General features: G+C 47.0%; 2 protein-coding genes and 1 non-coding gene across 3 annotated transcripts in view; 1 reads left to right on the forward strand and 2 right to left on the reverse strand.

Moving 5' to 3' along the window:
• Window positions 1-13,618, reverse strand: part of TAF15 (TATA-box binding protein associated factor 15) — a 33,151-nt gene extending 19,533 nt beyond the window's left edge. The window contains exons 1-7 of the mRNA XM_056864847.1: window positions 13,564-13,618; window positions 7,384-7,423; window positions 6,661-6,712; window positions 5,991-6,081; window positions 5,793-5,904; window positions 3,989-4,011; window positions 3,335-3,344 (exon numbers count right to left, since the gene is read on the reverse strand). Of these exons, the coding sequence (XP_056720825.1) occupies window positions 3,335-3,344; window positions 3,989-4,011; window positions 5,793-5,904; window positions 5,991-6,081; window positions 6,661-6,712; window positions 7,384-7,423; window positions 13,564-13,573 (338 nt within the window). The 5' untranslated portion in view covers window positions 13,574-13,618. The remainder of the gene's footprint in view (window positions 1-3,334; window positions 3,345-3,988; window positions 4,012-5,792; window positions 5,905-5,990; window positions 6,082-6,660; window positions 6,713-7,383; window positions 7,424-13,563) is intronic.
• Window positions 744-820, reverse strand: TRNAS-ACU (transfer RNA serine (anticodon ACU)). The gene has a single exon. It is a non-coding gene; the product is annotated as a tRNA-Ser (tRNA).
• A 3,887-nt stretch (window positions 13,619-17,505) lies between the features above and the next one.
• LOC130491273 (ribonuclease pancreatic-like) lies at window positions 17,506-17,940 on the forward strand. The gene has a single exon (XM_056864985.1). The coding sequence runs from the start codon at window positions 17,506-17,508 to the stop codon at window positions 17,938-17,940; it is 435 nt and encodes a 144-aa protein (XP_056720963.1).
• The last annotated feature ends 322 nt before the right edge of the window (window positions 17,941-18,262 follow it).

Raw genomic sequence — 18,262 nt, forward strand, 5'->3', positions numbered from 1 at the left:
TGTCTGCTACTCAAGATCTTTTAAATGGAAAATACCAGGGACTGCAGCTAGGGTCTTGTACATGCTGAGCTTGCCTCCAGTGCTGAACTGTAACCGCTTACCACAAACCGAGTAAAGAAGAGGAAGAAGAGGAGGAGGAAGGAGGAGAAGGAAGAGGAGGAAGAAGAGGAGGAGGAAGAGTTGGTTTTTATATACCAACTTTTGCTATCACTTAAGGAAGAATCAAACTGGCTTGCAATCACCTTCCCTTCCCCTCCCCGCAACAGACACCCTGTGAGGTAGGTGGGGCTGAGAGAGTGTGACTAGCCCAAGGTCACCCAGCTGGCTTCATGTGGAGGAGTGGGGAAACCAACCCGGTTTACCAGATTAGCGTCCGCCACTCATGTGGAGGAGGGGGCAATCAAACCTGGTTCTCCAGATCAGAGTCCACCGCTCCAAACCACTGCTCTTAACCACTACACCACACTGGCTGAAAGTTGGTGTATGCAGTGGTCTTTTATGGTTGAAAGGCAGTCTATGCGGTCAGTAAGCAAACCTTTTGGTTTGTGTCAGGGTACCCAGTGTTACAACTAAAAAGAGACAGCTGCCCCTCCCCAATTGTCACGGGAGTTCTCCACATGAACGCACATGAAGCTGTCTTACACTCAATCAGACCACTGGTCCATCAAGGTCAGTGCTGCCTACTCAGACTGGCAGCAGCTCTCCATGGTCTCAAAAAGTCATCCTTCGCATCACCTCCTAAGTGGAGATGCCGGGCATTGAACCTGGGACCATCTGCATAGTAAGCAGATGCTCTACCACTGAGCCACAGCCTCTCTCCTCCAAGGCAGTTCCAAACTTTCTGAGTTTGCCCTACCCCACTTTGAAGCTTGCTCTACTCCCCCCACCCACATCAGAAACACACAGGAGACAGCACACAGGGACCTTAATGCAGCCTCAAGCTACATATGAGTTACTGAGCCAAGCACTGGATTTGGAAGAGGAACAGAGCAGGATTTGCCTGACCTCCAAGAATCCTGCGCAAGGAGGCAGAGGAAAGCAGCAGCTCTTACAGAGCATCTTTCTTCCCTAACCAAACTAAGTTGCTTTCACAGGTCACATGAACACATGCTCATTCATACAATATACTACTTCAGCTCTCTACATTTGTCAGCAGCTAGTGTCCAAAGGAGGGCAACAAAGATGGTGAGGGCTCTGGAGACCAAGTCCTATGAGGAAAGGTTGAAGGAGCTGGGTATGTTTAGCTTGGAGAGGAGAAGACTGAGAGGGGATATGATAACCATCTTCAAGTACCTGAAGGCCTGTCATATAGAGGAGGGTGCCGAGTTGTTTTCTGTTGCCCCAGGTCGGACCAGAATCAACGGGTTGAAATTAAATCAAGAGTTTCCGTCTAGACATTAGGAAGAATTTTCTAACAGTTAGAGCGGTTCCTCAGTTGAACAGGCTTCCTCAGGAGGCGGTAAGCACTCCTTCCCTGGAGGTTTTTAAGCAGAGGCTAGATGGCCATCTGTCAACAATGTTGATTCTATGACCTTAGGCAGTTCATGAGAGGGAGAGAATCTTGGTCACCTTCTAAGCATGGAGTAGGGATCACCAGGTGTGTGTGGGGGAGGTAGTTGTGAAATTCCTGCATTGTGCAGGGGGTTGGACTAGATCAGGGGTCCTCAAACTTTTTAAACAGGGGGCCAGTTCACTGTCCCTCAAACACTGTTGGGGGCCGGACTGTTTCGGGGGAGGAGGCGGCGGCGCAAGGGGGCTCTCCGGAAAAGCATCCTCCTTACAAGCCCGGTCATTCCCCCTGTAGTGGTTAAGAGTGGTGGTTGGGAGCGGGGACTCTAGAGAACCGGGTTTGATTCCCCACTCCTCCACGTGAGAAGCGGAGGCTAATCTGGTGAACCTGGTTGGTTTCCCCACCCCTACTCACGAAGCCAGCTGGCTGACCTTGGGCAAGTTACAGCTCTGTTAGCGCTCTCTCAGCCCCACCTGCCTCACAGGGAGTCTGTTGTGGGAGGGTATGGGAAGGGGATTGTAAGGCAATTTGAGTCTCCCTTTAGTGGTAGAGAAAGTTGGCATGTAAAAACCAAGGCCATTTATTCATGGAAGGGTTTGCCTTGGATTTGCCGCTCTCCAGATGCACATTTTCCCCATCCGAATTCTCCAAACTCTCCCCTGGGGTGTGTGGGGGGGGGGGAAATTTACTTTTGAGTTCTGAGAATTCGGATGGGGAAAATGTGTATCTGGAGAGCGGCAAATCCAAGGCAAAACCTCCTGTGCATAAATGGCCACAAGTCTTTTTCTTCTCCCTGGAGATATGCCCAGCCCCCCCCCAAGGGGCCCCTACAATTACCTTCAGGCCACAAGGATACCCCCAGGAGGAGAGAGAGCCCCGAGCCGTGAGAACGCTGCCAACTGTGGCCAAAACAGGAACGCCAGGACAGGAAGGGGGCGACTGGGCAGCATGTGAGGCAGCAAGACGCCTCGCGCACCCAGGAAAGGAGGTTTTGGGCCTGGGAGGGAGAGGGGGAAGGGGGCGACCGGGCGGCACGCGAAGCAGCAAGATGCCTTGTGTGCCCAGGAAAGGGGTTTTGGGCTGGAGAGGGAACAGGGAAGGGGGTGACTGGGGCAGGAGGGAGGCTTCCAGTTGTGCGTACACAGCCAGGAAGCCCAGAAAAGCTCTGGGGAGGGGGGTAAGGGGGGACTGGCTTCCTTGGTCCCCGGGCCGGACAAAAGCCCTCCGGGGGCCGGATCCGGCCCTCGGGCCTTAGTTTGAGGACCCCTGGACTAGATGATCCTGGTGGTCCCTTCCAACTCTATGATTCTATGACATGTCCAGTGCAGAACAATGAAAGCTAATTGCCTAGGGGTGTTTAATCTATCCAGGTGATAGTTGAAGGAAGGAAGACGCCAAACACCACAGAAGATGCCAAACACCACCCCTCTCTGGAATTTTGCACCCACTTTGGGCAACAGAAGAGAGCTCCTGGTTTGAGAGCCACTGTTCTAAGGCCAGAAATGCATCCATGACCGCAAGCGATTGCTACTCCCAATTTTTATCTCCTGTAAAAAGTCAAACAGGTCAGCTTAAATTAAGACGAAGCTGGGGTCGTCCCCCGCCCAGAAACAGAAGCAAGGGCATATGTTTCAAGTACTCATGGCATTGCGAGATTTCATGTTTTTAAGTTAGCTTAGCACAGATCCAAAAGCTGTTAAAATAATAGGAACATACAAAATCCCATTGATTTGAAATCTTTTCTCCTTCTCAGCTGCATTGTTCTCTCAACTAATCCTTCACAATCACCTGGGGAATTGCACCATGCTCATTCATACAATATACTACTCCGGTTCTCTACACTTGTCTGAAGCTAGCAAAAAACTAAGGGGAAAAAATAACTAAAAACCTACCAGCTGGCCCAGAGACAGGCAGAAAAAAAGTTGACAAGTCATTGAAATTGAAGGTGATGTTTAAAAAAAGAGAATGAGAGTTCTGGGGCTACCCTCAATGCAACGAAGACACTGGAAGAACAGTCCCTGTCCTAAGGCAAAAGACATCCAGCAGCCACATTATCTTTGGAAGCCCTCTGTACATTGCAATTCTAAGAATATTTTCCTGGGAGTAAGCCCCATTGAATAGACCCGAGTAGGATTCTTGCCTGATGTGGATAGCCCAGGCTAGCCCGATCTCAGTCTGAATTTGAAGAAGAAGAGGAGTTGGTTTTTATATACCGACTTTCTCTAGCACTTAAGGAAGAGTCAAACCAGCTTGCAATCACCTTCCCTTCCACTCCCCACAACAGACACCCTGTGAGTCAGGTGGGTCTGAGAGAGCTCTAAGAGAGTTGTGACTAGCCCAGCTGGCTTAATGTGTAGGAGTAGGGAAACAAATCCAGTTCACCAGATTAGCATCAGCAGCTCATGTGGAGAAATGGGGAATCAAACCCGGTTCTCTCAGATTACAGCCCACCGCTCTTAACCACTACACCACGCTGACTCTCAAGATAAGCAGGGTCAGCCCTAGTTTGTTCTTGGAGATGGCCAAAGAAGTCCAGGGTTGTGATGCAGAGGCAGGCAATGGCAAACCACTTCTGGAAGTCTCTTGCCTTGAACACCCTCCTGGGCTGCCTGAAGTCAGCTGCGACTTGACGGCACTCTCCACCACCACCAGGATTCTGAGCAGACCTGCTTGGGATTGCTGACATAGTTGATCTGACACATCACTTGAGAGTCATGCCCTACTCTTGAGAAGATGAAGGAGTATTTCTTCACACAATGTGCACTACCCACAAAACGTGGCAAGGGGAACCCTCTTCAACGACATTAAGATGCTGTTTTAATGGTCAGCCATGATGGCTAGGTGGAAACGCGCCCCCTCCCACAACATCCAGAGGCAGTATACCTCTGAAACCCAGCTGCTGCGGAACAACAACAGGGAAGGCTACAGACTTTTGCCCAACTTGTGGGATTACTAGAGACATCAGGTTGGACACTCTGGTAAATAAACCAGACTAACTGGATCTTTGATCTGATCCAGCAGAGCGCCAATGTTCTCAATACGAAGCAAGAGTGTTGAGAGAAGAGCTCTCCGTAAGAGGCAGGAGGGAGAGGCTAAGGAGGAAGTTATCTTCGGACCAGTTCCAAGAAAGCTCAGAAACAAGAAGCGGGATATTGGCCCTGGCCCCGGTCTCGTGACTATCTGTTCAATGAGACCAGTTCCCTGCAGGATTTAGCCCAGTTCTGCAGGGCCTGAAAGACAGAGATGTTCCGCCGGGCAAATGGCTGAGGACAGCGACGGCAAAGGAGATCCCCTCCCTTCCTTTCCCTTCCGCCCTGTTCCCTCCCTCCTTTCCCTTCCCCATCCTCTATCCCTCTCTTTGCTGCCCTCCCTCGTGTCCTCTTTCCCTGGAGGTCTTGGGAATCTCTGGGTTATTGTTGGTCTCCTGACTACCATTTTGAACTAACTTCACCATTGAGGACTTTTCCCCACCTATATGAGGTAGTTGGTCAGCGCTGGTTAGTATTTGGATGGGGGACCACCAAGGAATACCAGGGTTGCTGTGCAGAGGAAGGCACTGGCAAACCACCTCTGTTAGTCTCTTGCCATGAAAACCCCCAAAAGGGGTCGTCATAAATCGGCTGCGACTTGACGGCACTTTACACACACACATATGAGGTAGTTATGTAGTTCAAGACACCATCATTAATGTTAAACTGGGATTTGTGGTTTTAAACTACATGTTTTCATTTTTATATTTACATTGTAATCTATTACTGTTGGAAGCCACCCTGAGCCCAGCCTGGCAGAAATTGAATAAAATAAAACAGAATAAGAATGATTCATGCAATACAAGTTTTTATAATAAATCTATTATTAGATACAAAGATATATGCAGAACACAGAGTATTATAATTCAAATAAGCGAATTATTCAAATGCGATTACAAAAAAGTAAGCTTCATATAAACTGTAATATCAAGATTGTATATGTTCGTTTATATATTTGTTTGTTGTGTACAGAAATTTTAAAAAATTTAAAATTGTTTTAACCTTTAATAAAAAAAGCCTTTTGTATTGTGAAAAGGTGAATAAAATAAATAAAATAAACCTCCTTTCCCTCTTTCTAAGGTTTGGGATGGGCCTGGAGTGTACAGAAGGGTGTCAACAAGCATACTAACCCTACACCTGTCCCCTTTTCTGACACAAGACTCAAGCGAGCAAAGGAGAAGGCTTGACAGCAGCTGGAGTATGTTTGCTGTTACCTTAGCCGCATACTCATCAGTTTCAGACAGGGCCCTTACCCTCCTGACGAATCTTTCTGTTGCCCCTGATTGCCGTAGGACTCCTGGTCGTAGGAGCTCTGGTTCTGGGTTTCATAACCGCCATAACCTTGCTGGCCACTTTGCCCATAACCTGAAGAGCCAACAAGGAACGCTTTCAGTAAAATGGGCGTATCCGAACTGTGCACATGTGCAGAAATGTCAGCATGCTTGCCAAACCTGTCTGGGTTTGTCCGTAGTTGCCGTGATAGCTTCCGTACCCTTGCCCATAAGAGGAGCTCTCCCCGCTCTGCTCGTAGCCGGGGTAACCCTGCAATCGACAGCAAGAGGGCAAAGGAGAGAATGAGGCCCTACGGCTGGGCTTTGTCACAGGCTGGGCGGTCAAGACCGGTGGCCCCGATTGGCCAGAGAGGCCGGAACTGCAGAACAGCTGAGTGCTAAACTGTGGAGCCATTTATACATCTCTCAGTAGGAGTCTGGCCCACTCCCAACACCTGTCCTCTAATCAGTTACCATGCCTGACAGCCGTCAGATGCCTGCTTGGAGAATACACAAGGCGTGAGACCCAAGTTTCAATGCAACTGTGTTCAGTGCTGGCCAGTTCTCTTAGGGCCAAGTCACGATAAACTGGGGGATGTGCCGCCGCCACAGCAGCCGTACAAGAGTAATCCAAGCTTATTTTGCAGTTTCGGCTCATAGAAAGACCGGGATCTTTCCTTCCGGTCACGAGCAACAAGCTCTCTTAGGCCAGTGCTCTGACTGTCCCCCTGCAAACCTCCTAAGAGAAGATAAGAAGGAGGTAGAAGAAGGCATCCAGCTCTTGGCCACAGAACCCTTTCTGCCACTGGCAGCTTTACAGGTGCAGCACAAAGCTGGTCAGTCAGCCTACCTGTGGTGCTTGTCCATAGTTCAGATTTCCTTGACTGCCATACCCTGAATAGCTGCAAGAGAAACGTAGGATGTTTCAAACGAATGCTATTTTCATATGGAACCTTGCCGGGACTCAGCAGCTGAAACTGTAACCGTTTGTTGGCATGAACTGGCCAAAACATTATCTGCAGCTCTGGCTTTTGCTGGCAAGCCAAGTGGAACGGAGTGGGCGTGGGGGACAAGCTCTTGCTGCCCTGGAAGTCGCCGACCGGCAAGCTGCCCACTGGCAAGCCAGATCACCTACAGCCCTCCCCTCCAGCTATCGGCAGTGGGATTTGGAAAGGGAAGAGATTGAATGCATCTGAGATTCTCCCCTCGTGGACGCTCCCTGGACAGCCAAGGGCACGGCTGCTCCTTAAGGCTGGTTTTGTCGGTCTGTAACGGCCAAAGAAAAATCCATACCTCTCCTTCCCCCCAAGAATTCTCCTTCAACTGAGAGAAGATCGAGCAGGAGATACCGGTGTGCCACTGAGGGGGAATGATTGGCTCAGAGACGGTGTGGATCTTACACCACAGTTAGCATTATGTGAACCGGGGCCCAAGAAGATTATAAACAACAGGCAAGAATCGTGAACAAAACAAAATTCAAACGGCCCCCTGAACATATAGAAGCATACCTTCTGAGGGGGAAACCCATTTTCCTCCAAAAGGTTTTTACAAGGTTCTTATTGAACAAACATACCTCTGCTGCTGATCGCCAGAATGGCTGAAACTTCCAGAATCTTAAAAATAAAAGGAAATATTTTTGATTTAAGCAAATAGGAGTCCAACTAGAAATCCATCCAACATGATAACTTTATATCCAAAAATGATCCTGAAGCATTAGTTTATTTTTGATGATGAGCATCAGGAACTATTCTATGCGCTGATATTAGCCTGATTTCTATTCAGAGGATGCAGAATCCTCTGGGAAACACTTCAGCCCTTCTATCAGGGAGAGAAGCAGGGATTCTTAAAATTTCATCATGGTGATGCTCCCCAAAGGAAAAGTTTCAGATATATAGAAGTAAAAACAAGAAAGAAGCAATTCGGCTTGGAGAGTTTTATCACTGCTCCACAGGACCACGAGGAAATAAAACAGGTTGCGGGAGGGATGAAGCATAAGAAGGAAAGATTGTACAAATTATCTTGCAATTGCTCTAGCCACATGGACGACGCCATGCTTAGGCTGTCAACACAGGCCCTGATCCGTATGTCACTACTGCTTGAGTTAATGGGTAACACAAAACCTCCTCCATGGTGGCACCTGGTCTTTGGAACACTTTCCAGTGTGAATAGACTGCTGGACTTGATGGGCCTTGGTCTGATCCAGCAGGGCCTTTCTTATGTTCTTATGGAGGTTTAGATCAGGGGTGTCAAACTCATTTGTTACGAGGGCTGGATATGACATTGCCAGCCCAGATTGGCAGCGGGCTTGCCAGCCCGGACTGGGGCTGCAGGGGGTGGCTAGCGAGGTCGCAGTGGGCTTGCCGCCCCAGAGTGAGTGTGTGTGTGGGGGTCGCTGGCGAGGCTGCAGCAGGCTCGCCAGCCCAGATTGAGAGTGGGGGGATGGCTGCCTCGCAGGCTGGATTAGAGCTCTCAAGGGCTGGATTCGGCCCCCGGGCCTTTTGTTAGACACTCCTGGTTTAGACGGCCTCCTGCTTGTCAGACTTCCTATCTCAGGTCAAGTTGCTTCTATTTCAGCACACCTTGGACTGAGGCAGCCATTAAGGATTATGGGCTTTTGGCTGTATTTGCAGTATATTGGTTTGCTGCTATTTTCGATTTGACCTGTTAGTTCAGAGCTGTTTTGGTATTTTTATATTTGGTATATTTATATTATTAACCACATCAGGAAGGAAAGCAGGGATCAGGCAGCATTTTAATGAACAATGAAACGAGGGTGTGTGAATTATTACTTATGGAAGCAGGGGAAGTTCACAAAGCTCATGATACAGTCACTTATCTAATGCTAAGCATGGCTGGCTAGGCTGGTGGAGAGCCTGGGAACTCCATGTACACAGCCACAGTGGAAGACAGGCGGGGCAGAAACGTAGGACTTTGCTCTATTCCTCCTGGCCCTGTAAACTAGCACAAGGACTGCAGGATAGGCTGTGTAACATGAGCTACGGGATAACCAATATGCAAAAGGTGGGCTGGGAAGTGCTTTCCTTTACTAACTGCGAAGAGAAACAGTATGGTACAGTGGTTGTGTCAGACTAGCATCTGGGAAGCCCAAGTTCAAATCCCCACTCTGCTATGGAAGCTTCCTGGGTGACTTTGGGCCAGACGCACAATCCCAGCCTAATTTACCACACAGGGTTGTAGGGAGGATAAAATGGAGGAGAGGAGAATGATGAAAGCTGATTTGGGTCCCCACTGGGGAGAAAGGTGGGGTACAAATGAATTACATAAAATTTTAAAAAAAAAAACTGCTCACAGTGGAGGTGAGCAACCCAGATTAGAAACCTGGTTTTAGGCCAGTCAAAAGGGACTGCCACAAATGAAGCATAAGACAACGAGCAACCAGGTGAGCCTTCCAAAATTCAGCATGTGTGTATTCTGCAATCTTCCATGAAGCATGTAAACACCTTCCCATTAAAGAAGACTCTGATAACCAGCAGAGATCTTATGAGTTGCTCTTAAAACCATATTTTGCCACTGGTGAGTGTGTTCACAATAACAATTTTTTAAACTATTTATACATCAACAATAGTGTGCATGGCACCTTATAGACTTCCATAGGCCAAACACAGAAGGCCGCTGCCTGAGAGCTTACACATGGGGGAGGGGAACAGAAACTGCTTCTATGTTAAAATCATACTTTGGAGGCTGAACGGCAGGAGGGAGGTATATAAATACATACTGCGTGACAGTTACAATCTCAGAACAGAATTATGAGCCGTGCCCCCGCTCTCCAGCCACTGAGCAAATTGAAACTTGATTCACAAGAAGCAATGCATACACCACTTCTTGTGTCAGTCACTTGAATATCGCTTTTAGTACAAAAAGGGCTTTCACCCTAACCCCACAAGTTTGGAGAAGCAGAATGGAGATGGACAGAATTACTGGGTAGCTTTTGGGATATTGGGGTGGCAGTTTTAACCTCTAGCTTTACGTCTCCACTCAGCTGCAGCGGCAAAGCAGGGGTGCGGTTCTCAAGGTGGGAGGTTGACCCCTCAGTATCAGACATCCTGGATAGGGGTCAGATTATCAGAGACAAAGAAGATCCCTAGGAAGGTGGAGGCTAGCTCTCCACATCAGCCAAAACATGGGTGAGTGGCAGGCCTTTCTGGCACAGGACTCTCAATGAACCCCAAAGGATGTGCAGGTGTGATTGTATCTTCACTACCTGATCAGGGCACTCTGGAAGATCTGCAGCATTCTCCCACTGATAATCTCCCTACATCTAGCTTACGGAAGAGACCAGAGATAAACTGTGCTGTTCCTCTTCTCCCAGTACTGGATTAATATCACAATTCAGACTCTCTCATATAGCAGCAGGTATCAAGGAACACCATAACAGAAATCTCAACACATTCGTCTGTGGGACAGATTATATATCTCAAACATTTTGAAATGGGGGGGGGCATAATGTACAGGAAGTTCTCTCTCACGCACACTCACACACAGGGTTCAAAATGGGTGAAAATCACTGAGGATAATTTCATCCATCAGAGGTGTTAACAGCAGAAGATGGAATGTTAATGGGACAAGTCATTGCTTGCTTCAAGGGCAGTTTTAGACACCATGAATGAGGTGTTTGGGGCTGGGGGGAAACTGCCACTATGAATAGTGGGACAGCATTAGCTGTTTAATACTGTTTACGAAATCAGAATCCTGCTCACATTTGGGGAGGTGTTTCTAAGAACTGGATTCTCACGCTGAGTTTCTAAGAACTGGTCAGCTATTGCTTCCACAAGCAGCCAAATTCTGCCTGAACCTTCTAATGCAAAAAGGGTTTAACCAGATTTTCTACGATCACGTGGAAGGCCCACATCTGATCACAGGCAAACACTACAACGCCAGCAGCGTAAGGACTCCTTCAAGTAGTGAGCACAATGGTGGTACAAAGTTCCATCGAGTCACAGCCGACTCACAGCAACTCTACAGGGTTTTCCAGGCAAGAGATGGACAGTGGTGGGTTGCCATTGCCTGCCTCAGCACAGCAACCCTGGACTTCCTTGGTGGTCTCCCATCTAAGTACTAACCAGGGTTGACCCTGCTTAGCTTCCAAGATCTGACAAAACTGAACTAGCCTGGGCCATCCAGGTCAGGGAAGCGAGCACAACAGCTTTGCATTTATAGAGTGCTGCAGACGAGCTAATGTTGAGAAGTCTGCCTAAAATCAACCAAGTTCAGGGCACAGACAAGATTTGAAGAGCAGAATCCCTCCCTCTGAGATCAGACACAGCCACTACAGTGTCTCACAAGACCCAAAATTGCCCAGTTGAAATCTCACCTCATCTCTGAGCACCACAGGCAAACCACTTTCTCAGCCCCATTGCCCTGCTTCCCCACCCCCCCACCCCCATCTACAGTTGGCCATGACAGCACAGGCCTACATTGCAGGGCTGTTAGAATTATTTCTGAAGTAGAAGATGGGACGGGCACAGTTTATGCCTTCGTGGGCATCTGTACAGGAGCTGTCCCTGGTGTGCATTGATTCAATGATGACGCATGCAACAGTTCAGACAATAATTGTGGCAGTTCTCTAAGATACCGGGAGACAAGTGGAGCAAACATAGAGAACACACATACAGAACAAAATTGAAATGGGGGAAATCACTCATCCTTTGTTTTCAGCAAGGTCCACGGGGTAATTCAGCACCCCCTCATAGCACTGTTTTACTTGGGAATCTAGTTTTGATTGCAAAATTTCTCAGTGGGGACTTACTAAGGGAATTAGAAGCAGATGAACAATGGCTCAGTTAACAGACATGTGGCCCCTTTTTTTCTTTTCTCTTTAAAAGAGAAAACTGGTTGCGGAGACTCCTTCACAAAGTTCAAAAATGATGTCACGAAAGATGGGCATCCGTGTTTATCCCCACCTTCTTCCCCATCTTGAAATTTAGATCACAAGAACCGTGGGAGCAGGGATCTGTCTTCTTATCCTTCGTAAAGTGCCATTTACACTGACAGCACTACTGAACGATTGTAACAACGATTCTGAAAGTGCTTCAAATACTCTATTGTTTTTGCCCCCACTCTTATAACAACTCTGTACTGCAGAGAAAAACAATGATAAAACAATAACATATTTTCTTTCAGATTCATGTCCAGTAGCGCCTTAGAGACCAACAAGATTTTGGGGGAATAAGTTTTCGAGACTCACTTCCTTTGTCTGTTACTTAACAAAGGGAGCGTTGACTCTTGAAAGCTTATACCCTGAAGACCTTGTTATTTTCTGAAGTGCTGTGTGTGTGTGTGTGTGTGTGTGTGTGTGTGTAAAGTGCCGTCAAGTCGCAGCCGATCTATGGCAACCCCTTTTGTACAGGGTCTGGAGAGACTGCTAGTTTTCCTCTACTAAACCTTATCCTCTTCTTTTCTGACCGTTAAGGTTTAGCTAAATAACAAATAATGTTTTGATTATATTCTGTATGTTTTGATATAAGCTGACTGTTCCAAACAGTTTTTGTATACTCTTGTTACAACCCTTACAACATCCCTGCAAAACAGGCAAGTATAAATAAACATCATCATTAACCAGTGCTTACTTTAAAAGGTTGCAACAACACTTTCAAGACACATGCACAATGTTTTGAGTTACCTTGCTATAACCCTCATAACAACCCTTTAAAGTAGGCAGTAGCAATGGTAGTACAAATCTACCTTACAAGGTTGTTATAATTTGTACAAACCATTTCACACAAAGCCCTACGCTCTCCCTAAAAGTACTACGCAAATGCATTCTTGGTGTTCAAACTGTGCAGTGCTCCATGGCAGAACTCCCAACAAACAAATTCTATGATATTGGGGGGGGGGGCAGAGAAATACACCACCGCTACTACTACTACTAAACTCACTCTCTTACAGGGTTGTTGCTATATTTCCAAGATAATTTACAACACTACAATATTTGAAGAGCGCTAAACAAGAATTGTTGCTTGTTTACTATATTCTTGCTTTGTAAAGTGTTGCCCGCGTTCTCCAGAAGACCTATGCAAGCACTAAGTACATATTCAAATTCAAAATTTCAAATACCTTTATTGGCATAATACAACCTGCAGTACATAAAAGGATAAAAGTTAGAGTAAAATAAAATTAATATAAATCATTCCTTAATGTTGTGTTTCCACTTTCGACTAGATTCCCACGGGTTGACTACTACCGTCAGAAATTTTGCCACGTTTTCGGTTATCTCAGGATCCTTCTCAGCTAATAGTTTGTAAAGTATTTTTGTATTATTTGAGGAGAAGTTCAAAACTATAGGTTTTATGAGGTTTCCTCTTGGGGAATCATAAAGAGGGCAGGGAGTCAGGACATCCTGCGAAGCATATTAACTAACAATGCAATTCTAAACAGAGATACTCCAGCCTAAGCCCACTGATTTCAGTGGGCTTAGACTGGGGAAACTCTGCTTAGGAATGCACTGTAAATTTTGCACATAAATAAACCCCATCGTTGGACCAGGTCAAGGGGGCAGAGCCTCCCCAAACTCAATTCCAACCCACTTCAGAGCCAAGAAGGTCTTTGAGCTGATGGGAGGAGCCCAAGAGCGGGGCCGGAGTGCGCAGGCGCAGACCTTTCCAAGATGGCGGCAGATAGGCCCCCCCCCCGCTTAAGTCTGCCGCCTGCGCCACGCCACGCCCCCCTCTTCCCTCAGCCTCCGCTTCCCCATAGGCACTCCGGCCACTTCGAAGGGAGAAGGCGAAAAACCTACCCGAAGCCATGACCGGCTAACGAGCCCGTGGGCGAAAAGGCGAGGAGGGGAAAGCGGCCGCCGACCGACCCGCCCGCCGTCCGGTTCCTGCGCTGACTGACGGGCTCTGGCGGCAGCGGCGTCGACTGCGGGACGGCGGGACCAATCGGAGCGCACGGCGCCTACCACCTCGAAGGGCGCGCGAAGGAACGGGGGGGGGAGGAGCTGTGGAACGTACCACTTCTGCAGCTGGATGAGGGGAGAAGAGAAAGAGTGTCATGACTGTTGACGATGACAGCAGGGGGGGTTCCAAAGTGGGCTGTACCACCCGGAGGCGGGGGGTGGGAAGCGGAATGTACCACCGTGGCCTCAATGAAATAAGTGTTATTTGAAGAATTAACTATTTTGGAGAAGAAAACCTGCCACACTTGTATGCCTCCTTTCATGTGAAGAGCCCAAGGTGGCGGAAATTAATTTTATTGACGCTATTTATAGTCCGCCTTTCTCACTTGGACTCAAGGCTGATTACCCAAAGTGAGTCAATATAAGCAATGGGATGGAATATTCAATAAACAATGAAATAGGATTTGGGTTGTAGAAGTCTAAAAAACAGAACTGAAGCAAAGCCCCTTCTTCCATTTTATCCTTATGATAACCTTTTGAGGTTAAGCTAAGTGACTACGATAATGTCATGCAATGAATTCCTGGCTGAATATGAATTTGAACCCAGGTCTTCCAAGGCCTAGTTCTGCTCTAACCAGTAAACCACACTGGCTCTCTACACTGGTAATGACGATATATGCTGGGCGAAGAACACACAATTTTAACTAGGGCTTGCCTGTAACCTGTGTTTCAATAAGAGGGGAGTGTGTGCCACTGAGCATGTGCAAAGTGCAATCAGTGTTCTGCTAGTGATAAGCCTGTCTTATTGTATCAATACCCAATAACAATAAAACGGCAGGAGGTTGAAGATTCAAAGCAGTTTGTTTTATTGGCCAATACACAAAACGCCTGGTGAAAATTGCCCCAAAGCGCAGGACAATTCACACACACATCAAAGGGTTGCAAGCATGAATATAGACTTCGATAATGGGTGGTTACATAGCCGTAATACACACGTAAGCCTCAAATGCCCAATACTCGGGACCCCTAAATTAGAATACCCTATCCAAACTTGAAGGCGGTTACAGAGAAAGTTATGATCTCTTGTCCACTAATGAGCAAGAAGACTCTACAGTGTCAGGTGCTGCTCTGTTTGATCCTAAGCTACTGAAGTTCTTATCTTGGACCCTGGCATCTGTCAAGACTAACTAAGGGAGTGTTCCTAGCTGGCCCTTATGAGTGGGGGGGGGCAGCTTATGAAACCACACTAGGGCTTTCTATGGATTCTCTAATTAGCTTCTAACTAGCAAAGCTGGGCCTCTTTATACTCAAGGCCTTTAACATATATGTGCTTGGTGTGACTTTAATCATAGATGCCAACTCTTATACACTGAGTATGGCATATTCCTAAATGCAGATTATACTTTATTGATTACAAAGAATATATTTCAAATCAAAGAATACATTTCTAATACCTTTCCCATAGCAAATAATGATTTCAGGCATTACACTAGTAACTGTAGCTGCCCATCCTTCCAACTTCTGACTGACAGTGCTGAGGCTATCAGAAGCAGAGCAGGAGCTGGCAACCCTATTTCAAAACAACAGGCCCAAAGTACCTGAAGGCTGGCCTCATCCGCCAACCTGGGTGGACCCTGATGCCAACAAGGGAGGCTTCCCTGCAGGCATCTACCTCATCTGAAGTGAGAGAATTCATTGCAGGGCCTTTTCGATGGCAGCCCCCAAGCTGTGGAACCTTTTCCCCCCGATAGGCATAACAGTTGCAGGCTGTATGCAGAGAACTCATTTTTTGGTAAGGCCTCTGAAATTGCTTGATGGCGTCGTGTCCTCGTTTAATTCATCCTACAGACGGTTTAATGAGGATTTTAGAGTTTGAATATGGGGGGGGGGGTCTCAGGCCCCCAAAGTAGCATTCAAATACAACCTTAATAAATAAATAAATGTAAATAAAAATTTGCCGTAATAATAATATTTTATATTTGCAGTCAAGGTGAGATTTGAACGGGTAACCTCCTAGATCATTTAACTCTGCCACACCAGCTTGGCTGCATCTTAAAGTCCAACAATGATTGCAGCAGAAGCGTTCACTACTCAGAACCCCCTTCTGCCCCTGACGCAATACATCCGTCAATCTTGCATCTGCCCAAAGACTCTCGCTTGTTTTGAATGCAGCTGGAAAGATTTGAAGGAAGGAGGGCAAGTTCCAACAGGCCAAGACATTGTCAGTTAAGGAGGTAAAAATCTTAATCTGTGGCAGTCGTTTCTGTCTCTTGCCGACTTTTCCCTTGATTTGGCAGGGGAAGGAACATTCAGACGTCTTAACTTCGGTGGAAGGAACTGCTCGGGTAGGTTCGGCAGTTGCGGAAAAGAAACTTGTAAGTACTGTTCCAATTCTTTCTTTTAAAAGGGGGAGGCCCTTTGAATCGCAGCCAATGTTGAATGAGAAAAACGAACAAGATGGCCTATTTCTCGCTTAGTTGCACACTACCACCTATTTTCCCAACATGCAGTACATTGTGTTTTTTTCTTCTGTACACTGTATTTTCCTCCCTTTCACAGGGCTCAAATTTATAAAAATATTTATTTGAGCGGTTCTCACAGAGCAGCTTCTCATAGAGCGGTTTACTAAAAGCCACGAGCAAGCATGCATAAAATGCTCAACAGTGATAAATGCAGAATACGCAAATATCAAGTGACAAGCCACTGTAAAATATATCCCCACCTATTTAAAAAGACCAAAGCATTTCTAATTCAATTTAGCTTGAATGCTTGCTGGGAAAATGAAAGTTTCCACTGTCTTCCTGAAAGAGAAGGGGACAATGTGCTTCAGACTAGAGGGCATTCTGCAGTCTTGGTGCCACCACCGAGAAGGCTGTTGCATGTTATCACATGCTGAATTTCTGAGGGTAGAGACGCACACAGCAATGTCTTGCTTGATGATCTTAGCGGCCAGATAGGATCATATGAAGTACAGGCATACCTCGCTTTATTGCGCTTCACAGATATTGCGTTCTCAAGCAAGTCTATCGGTGCCATTTTTCCAACAGCATGTCCTCACTTCGTGTGTCTGTGTCACATACTGGTAATCCTCGCAATATTTCAAACTTTTCATTATTATTACAGTACATTTGTTAAGACATAATGCTGTTGCACACTTAATAGACTACAGTATAGTGTAAACATAACTTTTATATGCACTTGGAAACCAAAAATGTGTGTCACTCGCTTTATTGCAGTGGTCTGGAACCAGCCCCGTGGCACAGAGTGGTAAGCTGCAGTACTGCAGTCTGAGTTCTGCTCACGACCTGTGTTCAATCCCAACGGAAGTTGGTTTCAGGTAGCCGGCTCAAGGTTGACTAAGCCTTCCATCCTTCCGAGGTCGATAAAATGAGTACCCAGCTTGCTGGGGGTAAAGGGAAGATGACTGGGAAGGCACTGGCAAACCACCCCGTAAACAAAGTCTGCCTAGTAAACGTCACCCCATGGGTCAGGAATATGACGTCACCCCATGGGTCAGGAATGACCCGGTGCTTGCACAGGGGACTACCTTTACCTTTTACTTGGAACCAAACCCGCAATACCTCCAAGGTATGCTTGTAAATGTCCTTAAGGTTTAACATGGCAGTGCTACACACAGTTAAATTGATTTCAGTGGGTTTAAAATGGAGTAACGCTGCATTTCTAACAAGTGCAATCTTTAGAACCTTTTGCTGGGAGTAAGCCCCATTGAATAGACCTGACCAAGATTCTAAGTAGACCTGTTTAGGATTGCTAAGTATAGATTTTCCTGTTTCTTGAGCACTGCTTTGTTTTCAAAACTGCAGATCCAGTTGGGAAAAAATGTATCTGAATGGAGCACCCCTGCTGTTCCTCATCGCCATCTCCACTCTCGGCGTCTCTCGTACTCAGAACCCACAGGCCTTCCAAAGGAAACACATGACACTGCTGGACAACATAGACCACAACAAGTGTAACAGCGAGATGCGCAACAAGAGGATCTCCCTGACTCGGAGCGGATGCAAGCCGCTCAATACGTTCATCCATGCCCCCAAGAAACTTATCAATCACGCTTGCATGGCGGGTAACTCTTACGTGATCAAGAATGTGGAATATAAGAAGAGTCCCAGCAAACTCCGGGTCACTACCTGCAGGCTGTCTGAAGAATACCCCAAGGATTGCAAGTACCTCGCAGAAGCCAGCAGCTGGAAATACATTGTTATTTCTTGTGACCAGAATAACCAGCCTGTCCACCTGGCAGGGACATTAAACTGGTGAGGCAAAAAGGGGCATTCTGTTTCCCTAGGGGATCCTGGGAACTGTAGTTCTGTGAGGATTGGGATCATGCAGGGCTACCTTGTGTGTGTGTGTAAAGTGCCTTCAAGTCGCAGCTGACTTATGGCGACCCCTTATGGGGTTTTCAAGGCAAGAGACTAACAGAGGTGGTTTTTGCCAGTGCCTTCCTCTGCACAGCAACCCTGGTATTCCTTGGTGGTCTCCCATCCAAATACTAACCAGGGCTGACCCTGCTTAGCTTCTGAGATCTGACGAGATCAGGCTAGCCTGGGCCAATCCCAGTCATTTTTGGGGGAAGCCAGGA

The sequence above is a fragment of the Euleptes europaea genome, chromosome 19 (genome assembly GCF_029931775.1).
Source record: "Euleptes europaea isolate rEulEur1 chromosome 19, rEulEur1.hap1, whole genome shotgun sequence".
Classification (NCBI taxonomy): domain Eukaryota; kingdom Metazoa; phylum Chordata; class Lepidosauria; order Squamata; family Sphaerodactylidae; genus Euleptes; species Euleptes europaea.

Bases quoted from the DNA above. Each gene is read 5' to 3' on its own strand.
- LOC130491273 (XM_056864985.1), top strand. From the start codon at position 17,506: ATGTATCTGAATGGAGCACCCCTGCTGTTCCTCATCGCCATCTCCACT.